This window comes from Pelophylax lessonae (assembly GCF_965119305.1).
Source record: "Pelophylax lessonae genome assembly, chromosome: 1".
In the NCBI taxonomy this organism is placed as follows: Eukaryota; Metazoa; Chordata; class Amphibia; order Anura; family Ranidae; genus Pelophylax; species Pelophylax lessonae.
The window spans coordinates 116,145,022-116,165,790 of record NC_138768.1 but is presented as its reverse complement, the minus strand read 5'-3'; the positions used below and the strand labels follow the sequence as shown (position 1 = coordinate 116,165,790).

Below are 20,769 nucleotides of genomic sequence, written 5' to 3'. Positions count from 1 at the left end.
TAAATACAATTAAACGAATTCCAAAAACAAAACCGAATAAACAAAATGATTTAAATAACGAATCAAAGCAAAACAAATGTTTTCATTCTGCACGTCTAATCCCAACTGCATAGACTCACTATCGCAGAGCAGTGAAGAAAGGTTCAGCAAACTGCATTTTTCAGCACCAAAAATGCAGAATCACTTATGAATGCATGTAAAGGTAATGCAACGCTCAAAAAAAGTGTGTCAAATGCACATCACTGCACATGCAAAACCACTCGATGTATGGTGTGAATGGGCCTTTAACCGCTTCCTTACTGCTGGACGTCATATTAAGTCCTGGGCTTTAACCACTTGCCGACCGCCACCCGACTATATACGGCGGCGGTCAGCCCCTCCCAGGCAAAGTGACGTACTGGTATGTCACTAGCCTGGGAGCCAGTAGGGGGCGAACGCGCACCGCCGGAGGCGCGCTCCCGCCCCCGCACGTTCCCATGCAGCCTGCGTGTGACTGGCGGACCCGATGTCCGCCGGTCACTCGCGATCGTCGGGTGGAGAGGGAGAAAGGCAGGCGGCTAATGTAAACAAAGCCGCCTGTCATTCTCCCCTGTGTAAAAGCACAGATCATACGGTCCTGCTATGTAGGACCGTTGATCTCTGCTGTTACACACACACAGCCACATCCAATCACAGTTAGAAGCACACCCCTAGGGACACACTTAACCCCTCCCTCTCCAATAAAGTTAACCCCTTCCCACCCAGTGTCATTTTTACAGTAACAGTGCATATGTATAGCACTGATTACTGCAGTAATGTCACTGGTACCCTCAAAAGTGTCAAAAATGTCAGTCAAGGGTCCGATCTGTCTGCCGCAATGTCGCAGTCCCGCAAAAAAAAATCGCAGATCGCCGCCATTACTTGTTAAAAAAAAACAAAAATCTTTCTCTTAGTTAGTAAACACAATAACTTTTGCGCAAACCAATCAAAATATGCTTTTTGCAATTTTTTTTACCAGACATATGTAGCAGAAAACAAATTGGCCTAAAATGTTAAAAAATTTAGATTTTTATATTTTTTTGGGGGGAATTTCATATAAAAAAAATGTGAAAAATATTGTTATTTTTGCAAAATTATCGCTCTTTTTTTGTTTATAGCGTATGATCAAAAAATCGCACAGGTAATCAAATACCACCAAAAGAAAGCTCTGTTTGTGGGAAAAAAAGGACGTAAATTTCATTTGCGTACAGCGTCGCACGACCGCGCAATTGTCCGTTAAAGCCACGCAGTGCCAAATCGCAAAATAGGCCCTGGTCAGGAAGGGGGTAAAATCTTCCGGGGCTTAACTGGTTAAATGGGGATATCTGAATAATGCCTGCAGCAGCAGGCATCATTCAGATATTATTTTTTTTTAGCTGGTGATTCCCTGCACCGTAAGAACATTCATAGCGGCTGTTCAGCCGCTTGATCATTCTCACAGGTGGCAGGAGGGGACATCCCCCCCCCCCCGCAGCCCTCCGGTGCTTCTACTGGCTCGCCCGTCTGATCGGCGAGCCGGAGAAGGAATCTGCTGGCGGCGGAAGTACACCATAGAGTAGGCATGTCCAACCTGCGGCCCGGAACCGCAGTCAATGTGGCCTACTGCCCTGACAATTTTTTTTCTTTTTGCTGGGGAGGAAGGAAGTCGAGTAGGGGGCATGGCCACAGCACCTTTCAACTAACTGTAGGCAGAGGCTGCCTTTGAGGGGAGGGGAGGGGAGGAGGGGGGACGAGCGCAGCCAGATTACAAACAGAGCGGGGATCTCCTGCTTACCCGGCGGCCACTGTCATACGAAGCCCCGCCTCCTGGACCGGCTCCTATGATAGACAGCACATTGGTGACGTCTATCATAAGAGCCAGTCCAGGAGGCAGGACTTCGTATGACAGCGGTCGCCGGGTAAGCGGGAGTTCCCCGCTCTGTGTAATTCTGCGGCTCTCCTCTCTCTTCATTGCATTCTGCATTGGATGGGCACGCACTGGTGAGGCTGCATTGGATGGGCTTGCACTGGTGAGGCTGCATTGGATGGGCACTGATCAGGCTGCATTGGATGAGCACGCACTGGTGAAGCTGCATTGAATGGGCACTGTTTAGGCTGCATTGGATGGGCACGCATCGTGTGATCTCCCGGCTGCCGCGGTAGACTTAGGATGTCTACAGTCAGTCACAGAGCCGCTGCTTCCTGTATAGTTCCGGCTCTGTCACAGGCAGAGCGATATGAAATGCACTCCGCCTGTGACAGGAGCCATACAGGAAGCAACGGTTCTGCTCTCTACTGCAGCTGCTGCTTCCTCCAGCAGTACCCGCATGACCAGCATTACCTGACAGCAGTACCCGCCAGCAGTAACCGCACCAGCAGTGCCCACCAGCAGTCTGCAAAATAAGTAGAAAAGGTATGTGCATTAGCGTGTGTAAATTGTTGCAATATGTTTTTTAATAACTAGTTGTGCTTTGTCATAATATGTCATGTCCTTGTTCATACATGTATGAATAAGGACATGCCATTTTCTGGCTTCCATTTCATTTCATCATCCTCTAGTTGTGTTAAATTAGTGCTGGGGGACGTGGCGCGGTGGCGCGGGAAGGGCACGGCATCGTTTTATTACTTATATACCTTAACTATAGTTTATATTTTATACGCAGCCTGAGAAAATTTCTCTACACTCAATGTGTCCCAGAGAAGCCAAAAGGTTGGACACCCATGCCATAGAGACTGCCGAGGGCCAGATGGTCCCCAGCAGTCTCTATGACTCTCGGGGGCCTGGATGCGTTGTTATGACGTCACACCTGGCATGGTAGTTGACAATACTGCCGTGATCTCGGCTGGATAGCCAAGATTTTTTTTTTTTTTGGTATTTCAGGCTTTCCCGCCTGTAGGAGAGATCTGAGGCCCTATTGACCCCCGATCTCTCCATAAAGAGGACCTGCCATCAGGCATCCCAACCTGCAAAAATTAATTTCAGGGAGGTGGCACTCCGCGCCGCCGCTGCGCCCCCCCCCCCCCCCCACTAATTTAACACAACTAGAGGATGATGAAATGAAATGGAATCAGTATACAGAGGTACAGAGTGATCTGAAGTGGTCATGGTGGTAGGAGTCAGAAACACTGCACATGCTGGGATATTTACAGTTATGTGCTGGGGGATAGTTGCACCCCTAGCACATATGATTTAGGCAGCCACAAAATGACATGTCCTTATTCATACATGTATGAACAAGGACATGACATATTATGACAAAACACAACTAGTTATTAAAAAACATATTGCAACAATTTACACACGCTAATGCACATACCTTTCCTATTTATTTTGCAGACTGCTGGCGGCTACTGCTGATGGGTACTGCTGGTGCGGTTACTGCTGGCGGGTACTGCTGGTACGGTTACTGCTGGCGGTTACTGCTGGCGCGGTTACTGCTGGCGGGTACTGCTGGTACGGTTACTGCTGGCGGTTACTGCTGGCGGGTACTGCTGGTATGGTTACTGCTGGTGGGTAATGCTGGCGGGTACTGATGTCGGGTAATGCTGGTTGTTTACTGCTGGTGCTGGTTAGTGTAACCTGAACTTCAGCATGCAATAGTTCCCAGCAAATGGAAAATGCTCTGAGTCATGTGTTATTATAATATGACAAGGTCTCTGTGGGGGCCATGTAAGCTGGCACATTTCCCAGCACTTGTCACTTTGTGGAAACACACAGCAGAAAAACTTCATGGCAAAAGAACAGAAACGATCAACTAATTTTCTTTCCAGGAGAAACAGAAGCTTGTGGGACAAAAGAAAAGCGCCATACTTTACTTCACATGCAGCTTCACCCCACCTAGCAACCATTCCCTGGAGGAAGCAGCGGCTGCAGTAGAGAGCAGAGCTGCTGCTTCCTGTATGGCTCCTGTCACAGGCGGAGTGCATTCCATATTACTCCGCCTGTGACAGAGCCGGTGTAACGTTAGAAAACCCTACCTCGTGAAAATTCCATACCCACGTATAAGTGCGCATGCTCACAGCTCCGGATACGTCATTGAACAGCTGAGGAGCTTACAAGTGCGCATGCTCGGAGGGTATGGAATTTTCACGGTAGTGTGTGTCATGTGATCAGGGAAGTGACAGGGGTAGGAGCAGAGATGATTCATATTGCAGCCGAGCTGTTTGAATGTAACCTTTAATGTAACCACCGCAACAGCTGATGCGGTGTAACGTTACACACACTACCGTGAACATTCCATACCCTCCGAGCATGCGCACTAGTAAGCTCCTCAGCTGTTCAATGACATAGGTGCACCGGAAGTGACGAGGGTATGGAATTTTCACGGCTATGGTTTTTTCACGGAACACTGGAACTATACAGCAGTGTTAATTTTGTCGACTAAAACCGACTAAAACGTTTTCGTCGACTAAATTAAGACAATTTTAGTCGACTAAAATATGACTAAAACTAAAACAATTCAGATGACTAAAATACGACTAAAACTAAAATGGCATTTTAGTCTTAAGACTAAAATACGACTAAAACTAAAATGGCATTTTAGTCATAAGACTATAACTAAAACTAAATAAAAAATTGACATCATCAAAATTAACACTCCTCTGCTGGCCATTTCTATATCTGCAACACAATTCCATCCAGAGCCTGTAATAATAGCACATTACAGTTTAAACATGTATTGCACCACCGCATACGCATAAGTAAAGAGCATCTACTAAGCTGCTGAAAACTAAACAATTAAGAAAAAGGCTTTTCTTATATTTTTCCCTAATATTTAATGTTGGTAATATATTCAGGTAATATGTGCAATGACATTACAGCCAATGGAGTTTACAGCAGTGTTAATTTTGTCAACGAAAACGTTTTCGTCACCACTTTCGTCACCGGCATTTTTCAACTGATGAAAACGAGACGCAAAGTATAGCACATTTTCATCAAATGACGACAACTATGACGAAAACCAAATCCGTTTTAGTTAACGAACGAAAACTAAACAAAAATGTGAGGCAGGGACGTTTACCAAAACTTCTGGTTTTCACGGAGCTCCGCCTGTGTGGCGTCTGGCGTGGCGTGCCCCATGACGTCCGACGTGAGGAGTGGACTACTACAAGAGAGTCGACTCGAGACCAGTCACCTGACCTCACCAGAGCACTGCAGCTGCAGCACTACAGTCAGACGCGCCAGGCCCGACTCATCACATGGCACTGGCACCCGGCCACCACCACATCCAGAGCAGAGCACCCACTGTGAGTTAACAGCCAGGCCAGCTATTACTGCCTCCCTGAGTCCCCTCAGACCACTCACCACTCACCAGTCACCACTGGCATCCGATTCCGCCATCCATCCAGGACTGTGTGCGTGCATATAGGCCGCTGAGGCCCGCCCGGCCCATCCTGTTCAACAACTTCAGTTCAGAGTCAGACCAGAGACCACCCTTAAAGCGGAGTTCCGGCCACGAAAATTTTTTTTCAATAAAAATACCCCCAGGACAGTCAGGGCTAGTACATTCCACAATGGACAGCCTCTGTACTGTCCCGGGTCGCACTTACCTGCAAGAAGAAATACTTACCTTTAAAATTTCTTCTTCAGCACTGCCATCTCGGATGTGGGCAGCTGAAGCCAGCGCGATCTTCTTCCGTGTCCTCTTCTCCCAGAATGTGCCTGCACCAGCCCTGCTCGTCACTTCCGGTGCGGCGCCCGCATTCCTCCACAGCTTCTGGGCATGCCCAGAAGCTGTTTAGCAGGGAATGCGGCGCCTCACTGGAAGTGATGAGCGGGGCCGGGAGCGATGACGTTCAGCTCCCAGGAATCATTGCAAACCGGAAGTGACGGCACGGGCCGCGGCCTCAGAAGGAGGAAGTGGAAGAAAGATGAGTATATTTTTCTACAATAACAAGGTAAGTACAAAAAGAAAAAAAATCGTAACTATCCATTTCTTTTTCAGGTGACAAATAGGAAGCGGATGGCCACAAAATCGATTATGTCGATTTTGTGGCAGGAACTCCGCTTTAAACCTGAGACCCCCATCCAGCACTCTGAGCAGCACTGTGTACACTCGCTGCACTGACTGCAGGCAGCAGCATTAAAGGCCTCCTCTCTGACCTGACCATGACCATTTAGATGACTAAAATGAGTTTTAGTCGACTAAAATTTAGGACGTTTTAGTCGACTAAAATGTAAGACGTTTTAGTCGACTAAAATTACTCAGACAAAAAGCGCTCTGAGCATGCCCAGTCTTGCTCATCAGATTTTTCCCTGTCGAAATCTGTACTGACTGCACGAAAATTGGCCGTGCTCTGACGGCGGACAAAAATTTTATAGTCTGCACACCAGATTTTTTTCGGCCCGAAAAGTCGGAGTCGGTTGTCGGAAGCATCATACTAACAAGCCAAAAATCGGCAGATCGGACGTTGGCCGAAAATTCCCTGCCAATTTTCGACGCGTGTGTACAAGGCTTTAGTCTCCCGCGGCAGCCGGGAGATCGCACGTCACTTGCGGATGTCCGTGAGCCGCCAGCCAAAGGTGGGAGATTCCCAAAAGTCGCAGGAGACTTGGGATGTCTGTGTCATTCCTTATAGTTTACATTCCTTGTAATAGGAATAAAAGTGATCAAAGAAGAAAAAAAATTAAAGGGAAAGTGTAAAAATAAATAAAAATAAACAATAAAAAAAGAAAGTTAGAAAGTGCCCCCATCCCCGAGTGCTTGCACGCAGAAGCATACGTCGCGACCACATATCTAACTAGCGTACAATCCATACATGTGAGGAATTGCCGCTAACGTTAGATTGAGAGCAACAATTCTAGCTCAAAACCTCCTCTGTAATTCTAAACTGGTAACCTGTAAAAAATGTTAAAGCGTTGCCTATGGAGATTTTTGTGTACTGAAGTTTGGCATCATTGTACGAGTGTGCTCAATTTTAAAGCGTGACACGTTAGGTCAGTGGCGGCTGGGGAAGTTTTAAGATGGGGGGCGCAAGACCCCGCCCTTCCATTTTGACCCCTCCCATTTCTCAGAAGTCACACCCCTTATAGACTCCACCCATTTTGTCCCCTGTATTTTGCTTGCGTGAACCAATTCTCCCAATATATCACATATTAAGGGGTCCATCAGTACTAGTATATCCCATAATAGGGAACAGGGGCCCTATTATGGGATATACTGTGAGAGACATCCTATTATGGGATACATGGACTGAGAGTGGCACAAACCCCACAGTACAGACCCCCCCAGCACAAACCCCTCAAGCACAAACCCCGCACAAACAACTCAAGCACAAACCCCACAGTACAGGCCCTCTAGCATAAACCCCAACACTCAATGTTGTGACCAGCATACATGTCCCCAATGCAGTGACCAGTATACATGTCCCCAATGCAGAGCTATGCGTGCGTGCCTCCAATGCAGTGACCACCAGTGTACATGTCCCCAATGCAGAGATATGCGTGCGTGCCTCCAATGCAGTGACCACCAGCGTACATGTCCCCAATGCAGGGCTATGCATGCGTGCCTCCAGTGCAGCCAGTGACCACCAGTATACATGTCCCCAATGCAGAGCTATGCGTGCGTGCCTCCAGTGCAGCCAGTATACATGTCCCCCAATGCAGAGCTATGCATGCGTGCCTCCAGTGCAGCCAGTATACATGTTCCCCAATGCAGAGCTATGCATGCGTGCCTCCAGTGCAGCCAGTATACATGTTCCCCAATGCAGAGCTATGCATGCGTGCCTCCAGTGCAGCCAGTATACATGTCCCCCAATGCAGAGCTATGCGTGCATGCCTCCAGTGCAGCCAGTATACATGTCCCCAATGCAGAGCTATGCGTGCGTGCCTCCAGTGCAGCCAGTATACATGTTCCCCAATGCAGAGCTATGCATGCGTGCCTCCAGTGCAGCCAGTATACATGTCCCCGAATGCAGAGCTATGCGTGCGTGCCTCCAGTGCAGCCAGTATACATGTCCCCAATGCAGAGCTATGCGTGCGTGCCTCCAGTGCAGCCAGTATACATGTCCCCCAATGTAGAGCTATGCATGCGTGCCTCCAGTGCAGCCAGTATACATGTCCCCCAATGCAGAGCTATGCGTGCGTGCCTCCAGTGCAGCCAGTATACATGTCCCCCAATGTAGAGCTATGCGTGCGTGCCTCCAGTGCAGCCAGTATACATGTCCCCAATGCAGAGCTATGCGTGCGTGCCTCCAGTGCAGCCAGTATACATGTCCCCCAATGCAGAGCTATGCGTGCGTGCCTCTAGTGCAGCCAGTATACATGTCCCCAATGCAGAGCTATGCGTGCGTGCCTCCAGTGCAGCCAGCATACATGTCCCCAAATGCAGAGCTATGCGTCCAGTGCCTCCAGTGCAGCCAGTATACATGTCCCCCAATGTAGAGCTATGCGTGCGTGCCTCCAATGCAGCCAGTATACATGTCCCCAATGCAGAGCTATGCGTGCGTGCCTCCAGTGCAGCCAGTATACATGTCCCCCAATGCAGAGCTATGCGTGCGTGCCTCCAGTGCAGCCAGTATACATGTCCCCAATGCAGAGCTATGCGTGCGTGTCTCCAGTGCAGCCAGCATACATGTCCCCCAATGCAGGGCTATGCGTGCGTGCCTCCAGTGCAGCCAGCATACATGTCCCCCAATGCAGAGCTATGCGTGCGTGCCTCCAGTGCAGCCAGTATACATGTCCCCAATGCAGAGCTATGCGTGCGTGCCTCCAGTGCAGCCAGTATACATGTCCCCCAATGCAGAGCTATGCGTGCGTGCCTCCAGTGCAGCCAGTATACATGTCCCCCAATGCAGAGCTATGCGTGCATGCCTCCAGTGCAGCCAGTATACATGTCCCCCAATGCAGAGCTATGCGTGCGTGCCTCCAGTGCAGCCAGTATACATGTCCCCCAATGCAGAGCTATGCGTGCGTGCCTCCAGTGCAGCCAGGATACATGTCCCCCAATGCAGAGCTATGCGTGCGTGCCTCCAGTGCAGCCAGCATACATGTCCCCCAATGCAGAGCTATGCGTGCGTGCCTCCAGTGCAGCCAGTATACATGTCCCCAATGCAGAGCTATGCGTGCGTGCCTCCAGTGCAGCCAGTATACATGTCCCCCAATGCAGAGCTATGCGTGCGTGCCTCCAGTGCAGCCAGTATACATGTCCACCAATGCAGAGCTATGCGTGCGTGCCTCCAGTGCAGCCAGTATACATGTCCCCCAATGCAGAGCTATGCGTGCGTGCCTCCAGTGCAGCCAGTATACATGTCCCCCAATGCAGAGCTATGCGTGCGTGCCTCCAGTGCAGCCAGCATACATGTCCCCCAATGCAGAGCTATGCGTGCGTGCCTCCAGTGCAGCCAGTATACATGTCCCCAATGCAGAGCTATGCGTGCGTCCAGTGCAGCCAGTATACATGTCCCCCAATGCAGAGCTATGCGTGCGTGCCTCCAGTGCAGCCAGTATACATGTCCCCCAATGCAGAGCTATGCTTGCGTGCCTCCAGTGCAGCCAGTATACATGTCCCCAATGCAGAGCTATGCATGCGTGCCTCCAGTGCAGCCAGTATACATGTTCCCCAATGCAGAGCTATGCATGCGTGCCTCCAGTGCAGCCAGTATACATGTCCCCAATGCAGAGCTATGCATGTGTGCCTCCAGTGCAGCCAGTATACATGTCCCCAATGCAGAGCTATGCATGCGTGCCTCCAGTGCAGCCAGTATACATGTCCCCAATGTAGAGCTATGCGTGCGTGCCTCCAGTGCAGCCAGTATACATGTCCCCCAATGCAGAGCTATGCATGCGTGCCTCCAGTGCAGCCAGTATACATGTCCCCCAATGCAGAGCTATGCGTGCGTGCCTCCAGTGCAGCCAGTATACATGTCCCCCAATGTAGAGCTATGCGTGCGTGCCTCCAGTGCAGCCAGTATACATGTCCCCAATGCAGAGCTATGCGTGCGTGCCTCCAGTGCAGCCAGTATACATGTCCCCCAATGCAGAGCTATGCATGCGTGCCTCCAGTGCAGCCAGTATACCTGTCCCCAATGCAGAGCTATGCGTGCGTGCCTCCAGTGCAGCCAGTATACATGTCCCCTCCCCAATGCAGAGCTATGCGTGCGTGCCTCCAGTGCAGCCAGTATACATGTCCCCAATGCAGAGCTATGCATGCGTGCCTTCAGTGCAGCCAGTATACATGTTCCCCAATGCAGAGCTATGCGTGCGTGCCGGACTGAGAGCAGTGCACTTACCTGTGAGTCACGGCGGCTTCTCCCTCTCCTCTTCTTCGTTCGGTGGCGGGAAGGTGAGCGGCGCTTCTCCCTCTCGGCCTCTTCTGCGGCGGGTGAAGGGCGGCGGGAAGGTGACCGGCGCCGGCTTCTTCTCCGGACTGGACTCCTCTTCGGCGGCGGGAAGCTGACTGGGCGGTGACGGTGAGTGACTGATGCATGCACCGGCACCACCCCCATTGCGACGTCAGCGGTGCCACAATCGGATGTCCTGGATGATGATTGGTCCAGGCTGGAGACTGGACCAATCACAGCCAGGATATCACGAAAGTGGGGGTGTCCAAGCGCAATGACCTGCGCCCAGGTTACGCCCCCAGAAGGCAGCCAATCGGCGCCTCTTCTGGGTCGTAAACCCCACGCCCCCCCCCCATAGCCACCACAGGCCAGCGAACGCAATTATTTTTTTAAACTTTATTTGTTCTTTTTGTAATTTTTTTTTCTTCTTTTCAAGGGGGGGCGGCGCCCTGGCGCCCCCTATGCACCAGCCACCACTGCGTTAGGTATCTATTTACTTGGCATAACAGCTTTCACATTATACAAAAAAAATGGGCTAAATTTAATGTTTTATTTTATTTTTTTTAAAAACGCTTTTGAAAAATTTCTGCGCAAATACCGTTTGACATAAAAAAGTTGCAACGACCGCCATTTTATTCCCTAGGATTTCTGCTAAAAATATATATACTGTATATATATATATATATATATATATATATATAAAATGTTTGGGGGTTCTGAGTAATTTTCTAGCAAAAAAAAAGATATTTACATGTAGGAGCGAAGTGCCAGAATTTGTCCAGTATGGAAGTGGTTAATGTTAGCGAGCACTGCATGTGATTTATCAAGCACCATAGAGACGGGTGGTCCTCCAACTGCACAGAGCGTCTGAAACGGACCGTCAGGACAGGGGTAGGGTAGGACCCCGCCCCGTGCTGTCATTCAGCTTGCGGCCAGTAGAGGGCGCTGGTTGGATGTAGCGGACGGGGCGCTAGTTGGGAGGATGTTCTATACTCGGGCTTGTTTCAGCTTACTGGTGGAGGCGTTGAGGCGGGAGCGCTCCAGTGTTCGTCCGGCTCCGGCAGCCGCCGCTATCATCCCCTCCGCCATGAGCACCGGACCCACCACCGTCATACAGGTCACCAACCTGTCCGCCGCCGTCACCAGCGAGCAGATGCGGACCCTCTTCTCCTTCCTGGGGGACGTGGAGGAGCTGAGGCTCTACCCACCAGAGTGAGTGCGCCCACCGCTCTCTGTGTCAGGGATGGGGGGTGGGGAGATCAGTGATAGAGCACTGTGCTGTGTATAGCAGTGGGGAGCGACCAGCACTGTGCCGTGCTTGTCAGTGATGGGGGGAGCACTGTGTACATCAATGACAGAGCAGGGAGAGGGGTGTATATATCGGTGATGGAGTATTGGGAGGGGGGGGGGGGGGGCACTGTGTATATCAATGACAGAGTGGGAAGGGGGGGTTGCATATACATCAGTGACAGAGCAGAAAGGGGGGGGGTGTATATATCATTGATGGAGTATTCGGAGGGGGAGCACTGTGTATAACAATGACAGAGCAGGAAGGGGGGGGGGGGGAGTGCATATATCAGTGATGGAGTATTGGGAGGGGGGAGCACTGTTTACATCAATGACAGAGTGGGAAGGGGGGGGGGTTGCATCTATATCAGTGACAGAGCAGAAAGGGGGGGGGTTTTATATATCAGTGATGGAATATTCAGAGGGGGAGCACTGTGTACAACAATGACAGAGCAGGAAGGGGGGGGGGGGGGAGTGCATATATCGGTGATGGAGTATTGGGAGGGGGGAGCACTGTTTACATCAATGAAAGAGCAGGAGGGGGGTGCATATACAGTATCTCACAAAAGTGAGTACACCCCTCACATTTTTGTAAATCTTTTCATGTGACAACACTGAAGAAATGGCACTTTGCTACAATGTAAAGTAGTGAGTGCACAGCTTGTATAACAGTGTAAATTTGCTGTCCCCTCAAAATAACTCAACACAAAGCCATTAATGTCTAAACCGCTGGCAACAAAAGTGAGTACACCTCTAACTGACAATGTCCAAATTGGGCCCAAAGTTTCAATATTTTGTGTGGCCACCATTATTTTCCAGCACTGCCTTAAAGTGGAGTTCCACCCTATTTTTATACTTACCTCCATCTTCTCGCTCCGGGTCACCTGAAAAAGAAATGGATAATCGCATATTTTTTTTTTTTTTACTTACCTCGTAGCGAAGAAAATATACTTACCTTACTTCCTTCTTCCTCCTTCCTCGGCCGCGGCCCGTCGTCACTTCCTGGCTCTGCAATGATTCCTGGGAGCTGGACGCCATAGCTCCCAGGAATCATTGCGCCTGCACCGGCCCCGACGTCAGTTCCGGGTCGCGCGCGTCATCCCCTTCTAAACAGCTTCTGGGCATGCCCAGAAGCTGTGGAGGGGTGACGCGCGTGACCCGGAAGTGACGTCGGGGCCGGCGCAGTGCATCGTGGGACCACAGAAGGCGGAAGAAGACGCCGAAGAGGACGCGCTGGCTTCAAGCTGCCCACATCTGAGATGGCAGCGCTGGACAAGACGTTTGCAAGGTAAGTATTTCGTCTTGCAGGTAAGTGCAACCCGGGACAGATCAGAGGCTAGCCATTGTGGAATGCACTAGCCCTGACTGTCCCGGGGGTATTAAAAAAAAAAAAAAACAAATCCAGGGTGGAACTCCGCTTTAAGGAGGAAGTAAACCCTCCTCTGCAAGTTGTACCTATAGGTAAGCCCATGATAAGGCTTACCTATAGGTACTGTAAATATCTAATAAACATGTACCGTTTAGGAGATATTTACCTTACATGCAGCCAGTGACGTCACTGGCGCATGCGCTCTAAAGGAACGGCCGCTGGTGCCGTTCCTTCAGAGCCCCGTGCCGTGACTGTCGGCTCCCGCGCGCATTCGCGGGAGTGATGTAATCGCGGGTTCGGCCAATCAGATGGCCGGGTGCCGCGATCCTGGAAGACGGGCGACTGAACATGTCGCCCGTCATACAGGTAAGCGGGCGGCATGGCGGGGGCTCGTTCTAAGGTAAGTATTTCATAATGAGCTAGTATGCGATGCATACTAGCTCATTATGTGTTTCTCTTTTAGGTTGTAAAAAAAAATGTTAAATGAGTTTACAACCTCTTTAACCCTCTTGGGTATGGAGTTCACCAGGGCTTCACAGGTTGTCATGGAGTCCTCTTCCACTCCTCCATGACGACATCACAGGGCTGGTGGATGTTGGGGACCTTGCACTCCTCCACCTTCCATTTGAGGATGCTACACAGATGCTTAATAGGGTTTAGGTCTGGAGACATGCTTGGCCAGTCCATCACCTTTATCCTCAGATTCTTTAGCAAGGCAGTGGTCATCTTGGAGGTGTGTTTGAGGTCGTTATCATGTTAGAATACTGCCCTGTGGCCTCCGAAGGGAGGGGATCATGCTCTGCTTCAGTATGTCACAGTACATGTTGACATTCATGATTCCCTCAGTGAACTGTAGCTCCCCAGTGCCGGCAGCACTCATGCAGCCCAGACCATGGCACTCCCACCACCATGCTTGACTGTGGGCAAGAAACACTTGTCTTCATACTCCTCATCACCTGGTTGCCGCCACACACACTTGACACCATCTGAACCAAATAGGTTTATCTTGGTCTCATCAGACCACAGGACATGGTTCCAGTAATCCATCTCCTAAGTCTGCTTCGATTCAGCAAACTGTTTGCGGGCTTTCTTGTGCATCTTTTAGAAGAGGCTTCCTTCTGGGGTGACAGCCACGCAGACCAATATGATGCAGTGTGCAGCATATGGTCTGAGCACTGATAGGCTGACCCCCCCCCCCCCCACCCCTTCAACCTCTGCAGCAATGCTTGCAGCACTCATACGTCTTTATCCCAAAGACAACCTCTGGATTTGACGCTGAGCACGTGCACTCAGCTTCTTTAGTCGATCATGGCGAGGCCTGCTCTGAGTGCAACCTGTCCTGTTAAATCGCTGTATGGTGTTGGTCACTGTGCTAAAGCTCTGTTTCAGGGTCTTGGCAATCTTCTTATAGCCTAGGCCATCTTTATGTAGAGCAACAATTCTTTTTTTCAGATCCTCTGAGTTCTTTGCCATGAGGTGCCATGTTGAACTTCCAGTGACAAGTATGAGAGAGTGAGAGCGATAACACCAAATTCTACACAAATTTAACACACCTGCTCCCCATTCACACCTAAAACCTTGTAACTAGAGATATGCTTGTTTTCGGTAATGCGATATATTGCATTATCGCATACACACGGTATTGTTATTGTGGTCATTTTCTTAAAATTACGTATTTTCCTGCTCTCCAAGTCTCCATACACTGCCGGGCTGCCCCTGCGGTGTCCGGGCTCCCGGCTCAGCTGTCCTACTTCCTGTATACGTCCGGCTCACAGGCAGTGATATCAGATCCACTCCGCCTGTGACAGTAGGAGCCATACACAGGAAGCAGCGGCTTTGCTCTATACTGCAGCCACATGCTTCCTCCTGGGCTCAGCCACAGACACACAGTGCCTACTACAAGCAAATCTGTGCAAGTACCACTACCTACCCCCTACTATTACCATATACTGTCACTGTATGTATGTATGTATAAAATATATATATATATATATATATATATATATATATGAGATATTATATGCACAGGCATAGCAGCCCACATTACATTATTATATAGTCGTCAAGCAGTGTCTGGCCTACCTGGTGATGACTAGTCCTGGCGCTCAGCTCCGATGGCCTGGTCATTAAGGGGGCAAATCCTTGCAGTCCAGAAGTGGTTAAACCTGCAGGAGGACCGGTGTTTTTATTTACAAATTGCTTTACTATTGCTTTAGGCCTGGTTCAAATGTATGCGGGTTGGCGGCCCGCATTTGCACAGGCATAGCAGCCCATTGATTCTAATGGGCTTGGGCTGCTATGCCTGCGTTTTCGGCTGAAAAAGGTGCATGCAGAATTTTAAAAAATGCAGTGGCCCCTGAAATCCATCCTTCTTTTGCACCATGCGACTTACCTGCAGTTCCTGCACACGCAAACAGTGTTTTTAAATGCTGGGCCCACGTATATAAAAACGCAGAAAGCTTGCCAGAGCAGGAACTGCAGGTAAGTCGCATGGTGCAAAAGCAGGATGGATTTCGGGGCTACTGCTTTTTTTTTTTTTAATGCTGCATGCACCTTTTTTCTGCGGAAAATGAGGGCATAGCAGCCTATTAAAATCAATGGGCTGCTATGCCTGTGAAAATGTGGGCCGCTAACCCGCATACATGTGAACCAGGCCTAAAGCAATAGTAAAGTAATTTATGAATAAAAACACCGGTCCTCCTTCAGGTTTAACCACTTCTGGACCACAAGGATTTGCCCCCTTAATGACCAGGCCATCGGATCAAGGCCACTTGAAATCATATATACCATATATACAATTGAATACCGTGATAATACCATATACTGTGGCAAAACCTTAATTAACCACTTGCCGACTGCCTAACGCCGATCTACGTCGGCAGTCAGCCCCTCACAGGCAAAGTGACGTAGGGCTACGTCACTAGCTTGTGAGGGTCTAGGGAGCGAGCGCGCGCCCCCGGAGGCGCGCTCCCGCGTGGTCACGGACCCCCCCCGCGCGTGTGTCACTCGGCGATCGGCGGGGGAGAGGGAGAATGTCAGGCAGCTAGTGTAAACAAGCCACCTGTCATTCTCCTTGCTGTTAGGATACTGATCACTCGGATCTAGTATGTAGATCCGTTGATCAGTGTCCATACAGCTCAAGCCCCAGCCAATCACAGTAGAAAGCACGCCCCTAGGGATACACACAGCCCCTCCCTTCCAAATAAAGTTAACCCCTTCACTACCAGTGTATTTTTACAGTAACAGTGCATATATATAGCACTGATTACTGTAGAAATGTCACTGGTAACCCCAAAAGTGTCACAAATGTCAGTCAAGGGTCCGATCTGTCCGCCCCAATGTCGCAGTACCGCAAAAAAAATCGCAGATCGCCGCCATTACACGTTAAAAAAAAAACAACAAAAATGACAGAAATCTTTCCCTTTGTTAGTAAACGCGATAACTTTTGCGCAAACCAATCAAAATACGCTTTTTGCGATTTTTTTTTTTTTACCAAACATAGGTAGCATAAAACAAATTGGCCGAAAAAGTAAAAAAATTTTGATTTTTAAATTTTTTTTTTGGGGAATTTCATATAAAAAAATGTGAAAAATATTGCTATTTTTGCAAAATTGACGCTCTTTTTTTGTTTATAGCGCGTGATCAAAAAATCGCACAGGTGATCAAATACCACCAAAAGAAAGCTCTGTTTGTGGGAAAAAAAGGACGCCAAATTCGTTTAGGTACAGCGTCGCACGACCGCGCAATTGTCCGTTAAAGTCACGCAGTGCCGAATCGCAAAATACCCCCTGGTCGGAATGGGGGTAAAATCTTCCGGGGCTTAAGTGGTTAATGGCAGCATGGAAATCTGATACCGTCACATGCCTACTTGAAACACTAATGAGTCATATGGCAATGGGGAGGGAAAGTGGCCAATTGGGCCCAATTTGGACATTTTCACTTAGGGGTGTACTCACTTTTGTTGCCAGCAGTTTAGACATTAATGGCTGTGTGTTGAGTTATTTTGAGGCGAGAGCAAATGTACACTGTTATACAAGCTGTACACTCACTACTTTGCATTGTAGCAAAGTGTCATTTCTTCAGTTTTGTCACATGAAAAGATATAATAAAATATTTACAAAAATGTGAGGGGTGTACTCATTTGAGATCCTGAATCTGTTATGGAGTATTGGAGGGGGGGCACTGTGTACATAAATGACAGAGCAGGAAGGGGGGTGCATTTATCAGTGATGGAGTATTGGGAGCGGAGGGGGCACTGTGTACATCAATGGCAGAGCAGGTGGGGTGGTGGTTGCATATAAATCAATGAGAGCAGTAAGGGGTGGGGGTGCATGTATCAGTGATGCTGTATTGGGAGGGGGGCACTGTGTACATCAGTGACAGAGCAGGAAGGGGGGTGCATATATAAGTGATGGAGTATTGTGAGTGTACATCAATGACAGTGCAGGAAAGGGGGGGGGGGGGGGTTGCATATACGTCAATGACAGAGCAGGAAGGGGGATGCATATATCAGTGGAGCATTGGGAGAGGGGGGGGGGGGTCATGGTACATATATCAGTGTGGGGGGGTTCAGCTTGGTTTAGATCAGGGACAGAGCAGTTGGGGATGCATGTCACTTTGTACATGAGAGGTGTATAAGTGGGGGTGGGTGCAGTGCTGTGTATATCAGTGGTGGGTATTGAGATGGCTTTGTTTTTTTGCTGGAGAGGTGCAAAGTGCTGTCTTGATCCCGAACGCCCTTTTAACAGGGGTGGACCCATGGGTTCCACCTGTCAGTTTTTCAGGCAGACCCGATGGGACCCTCCAGTCTCCTCTGTGGAGCGGCGGTTTTCAATGGATATGTGTCCATTTACACCCGCCATGATCCAATCCGGTCCACTAAAAACAGAGATGGTGATCCATTCCCTATCCATATGGCAGATCGAATGGCATTCAGGTGTAAACAGACAAACGGTCCGTGGATATCCACCTGCCTATAGAGGACAGCAGGCAATGTCTGTGTCTGATATGCAGACACAGATCCGCCATCCATATGACAATCCACCAAAGGAAAAAAAACATCTGCAAGGGCTGCCAAATTCAAAAAATAAATATTTTATTGGACATATGATCATAAAAAGCCATAAGCAAGGGTGGGAAACCCCTCCCCTCAGAAATCATCCAAGGGACCCCCCATCCACCTCACCCATCCCACCCCTCCCTTCCCAATTCTCCCACCCCACTCGGTTGTGAGCTAATTGTCCAACCTTGCTCAATGCCCCTCCCTGAACTCACTAAAGTGAACCCCCCCCTGGTCAATGTGTGTCTGTAGGTAGCAACTCGATTGGCCAACTGTGAGGGTGAGGTGGATGGGGGGTCCTTGGATGATTTCTGTGGGGAGGGGTTCCCCACCTTTGCTTTATGGCTTTTTATGATCACATGTTAATTTAAAATATATCTTTTTTTGAGTTTGGTAGCCCTTGCAGGTGTCTTACAATTCGTGGTTGTTATATGTATGCAATTTTTGGAAGCACCTCTTCTTAAAGAGGTTGTAAACCCATATCATTTTTTTTTTTTTTTTTGAACCTGTAAGATAAACACATAATGAGCTAGTATGCATCGCATACTAGCTCATTATGAAATACTTACCTTAGAACGAGCCCCCGCCGTGCCGCCCGCTCACCTGTATGATGGGCGACATGTCCAGTCGCCCGTCTTCCGGGATCGCGGCATCCGGACATCGGATTGGCCGGGGCCGCGGTGACGTCACTCCCGCGCACGCCGACAGTCACGGCACGGGGCTCTGAACAAACGGCACCAGCGGCCGTCCCTTCAGAGCGCATGCGCCAGTGACATCACTGGCTGCATGTAAGGTAAATATCTCCTAAACGGTACATGTTTAGGAGCTATTTACACTACCTATAGGTAAGCCTTATCATAGGCTTACCTATAGGTACAAGTGTCAGAGGAGGGTTTACTTCCTCTTTAATATATAGGGTATGGGCACCATTTCAATACATTCCCAGGATTATCATTTGGGGTTTCTGTAAAGACAGATCCACCATCCGCCTCCAACAGAGCCCGCCCCGTGTCTAAGGCCTCTATGGCTGGTCTGTGTCCACTGATTGGGTTCACCTGGAAAACTGACAGGAGGACCTGATCAATCCACTTGTGTGAAAGGAACTTAAGCCCCGTACACACGTACCGATTGTTGGCCGTAAATATTCGGCCGACGACCGATCGGCCGATTGTAGGCTTGTTAGTATGATGCTTCCGACAGCCGACAGCGCATTTTCGGCCGAACAGAATCTGTCGTGCAGGCATTTCAAATTTTTGTTGGCCAACACCAGAACGGCCGATTGTTCGCCAGTCAGTACAGATTTCGGCCGACAGACAGCTGATTAGCAAGACTGGGCATGCTCAGAAAAGAAAAAAGACAAGGAAAGTTAACCATCACATGACATCACTTCTGCAGTCGGCTGTTGTTGGCTGACAAAATTCTTGTGCAGTCTTTTGCAGTTTTCAACAGACACGACAGCCCTGGACAAAAGACGGCCGATCGTTCGGCCGACGATCAGTACGTGTGTACGGGCTTTAGGCTGGCCGTAGATGACTTGATTTTCTTTCTTTTCACCTTGGGTTGCAGGAAAGAAAATTTTCTGATTATCCCTCTCGCATCGCTATTGTATTCAGGAGAAGTGGGGTGCGGGAAGACTTCTGGGCCAGAAGAATACAATTACTGCTAGTAGCGGCTATAGCCATCGGCAGTAATTGTAGATAAAAAAAATCTGATAGGCTGGTTGTATCCAACTTGGGTAGATCAGCCTGTCTATACATGAATTAAAGTTTTGCAAGTCCCTGAAATTTCGATCCATGCATGGCCGGCATCAATGCTGAGAGCAGAATGTGCATAGAGTGTATAGATCATGGAAGTACAGTGGTGAGTTCATTAGTGGTGAGACCTCAGGATTGTGTACAGCAGGGCTCGACAAACCCTGGGTTGCTATGGCAACAATATGTTTCGTCCTGGTACCTGGGCTGCTGCCAAAATGCTCCCCACACCACCCGCGCTCCCGCTATGTATCATGGGATCCACTTGCCCATTTGCAGGCACGGCAAAGGCATCAATCATGATGAACGCCAACCCGCATAAAAAAAAAAAAAAGCCTTTAACGCACAACACTGGCTCCTGCTGACTGACAGCTCCACTTTATAGCTGTTATTATATAAATAGGGGGCGGGGCCGCGGTGTCCCTCCCAGGAGAACACAGTGATTATTGCTAGCAGCTATAGCTGCTGGCAATAATCGCATGTAAAATCCATCATGCTGGTTGTACCAAAATCCATCAATGGATCGTCTTGGGTACAGTCAGCCTGCCTATAGAAGGTTCTAAAGTTGGCTGAGATGCTTAACTGGCTGAGATTCAAACCCTCTAATGCCAGCTCTGTCCATATCTTCTGCCCACAATAAGAACAATGTCATGCTCTTTCTGGTAAGATACTGGGAAATTCAGCAGTCCAAATCTTCAAGAACAGGCCCTTCCAATTGTCTGAAGGTTTTGTCTGCTCTGCACTAACGTGTATTAAAGTGGTTGTAAACCCTGGAAAAAAAAACTGTGCTACAAAGGCGTAATGACCTAGTATGCATCGCATACTAGCTCATTATAAAATAACTTGCCTTAGAACGAAGCCCTCCAGCGGCGTCTGCACAGCGCTGAGACAGCTGACCTCTTCCATGGGGTTTCTTCCGGGTTCGTGGGCTCCGGCGCGGTGAGTGGCCGGAGCCGCGGTGACGTCACTCCTGGCATGGGCTCTGAAGGTCCAGCACGGTAAGCCAGACCTTCAGAGCGCATGCG

At 49.3% G+C, this 20,769-nt stretch overlaps 1 protein-coding gene across 1 annotated transcript in view; it reads left to right on the top strand.

The window, feature by feature from the left end:
* Window positions 1–11,278: 11,278 nt before the first annotated feature.
* Window positions 11,279–20,769, top strand: part of SREK1 (splicing regulatory glutamic acid and lysine rich protein 1) — a gene marked incomplete at its 3' end in the record, with an annotated part of 224,498 nt that continues 215,007 nt past the window's right edge. The window contains exon 1 of the mRNA XM_082263646.1: window positions 11,279–11,490. Coding sequence (XP_082119772.1) covers window positions 11,366–11,490 — 125 coding nt within the window. The 5' untranslated portion in view covers window positions 11,279–11,365. The remainder of the gene's footprint in view (window positions 11,491–20,769) is intronic.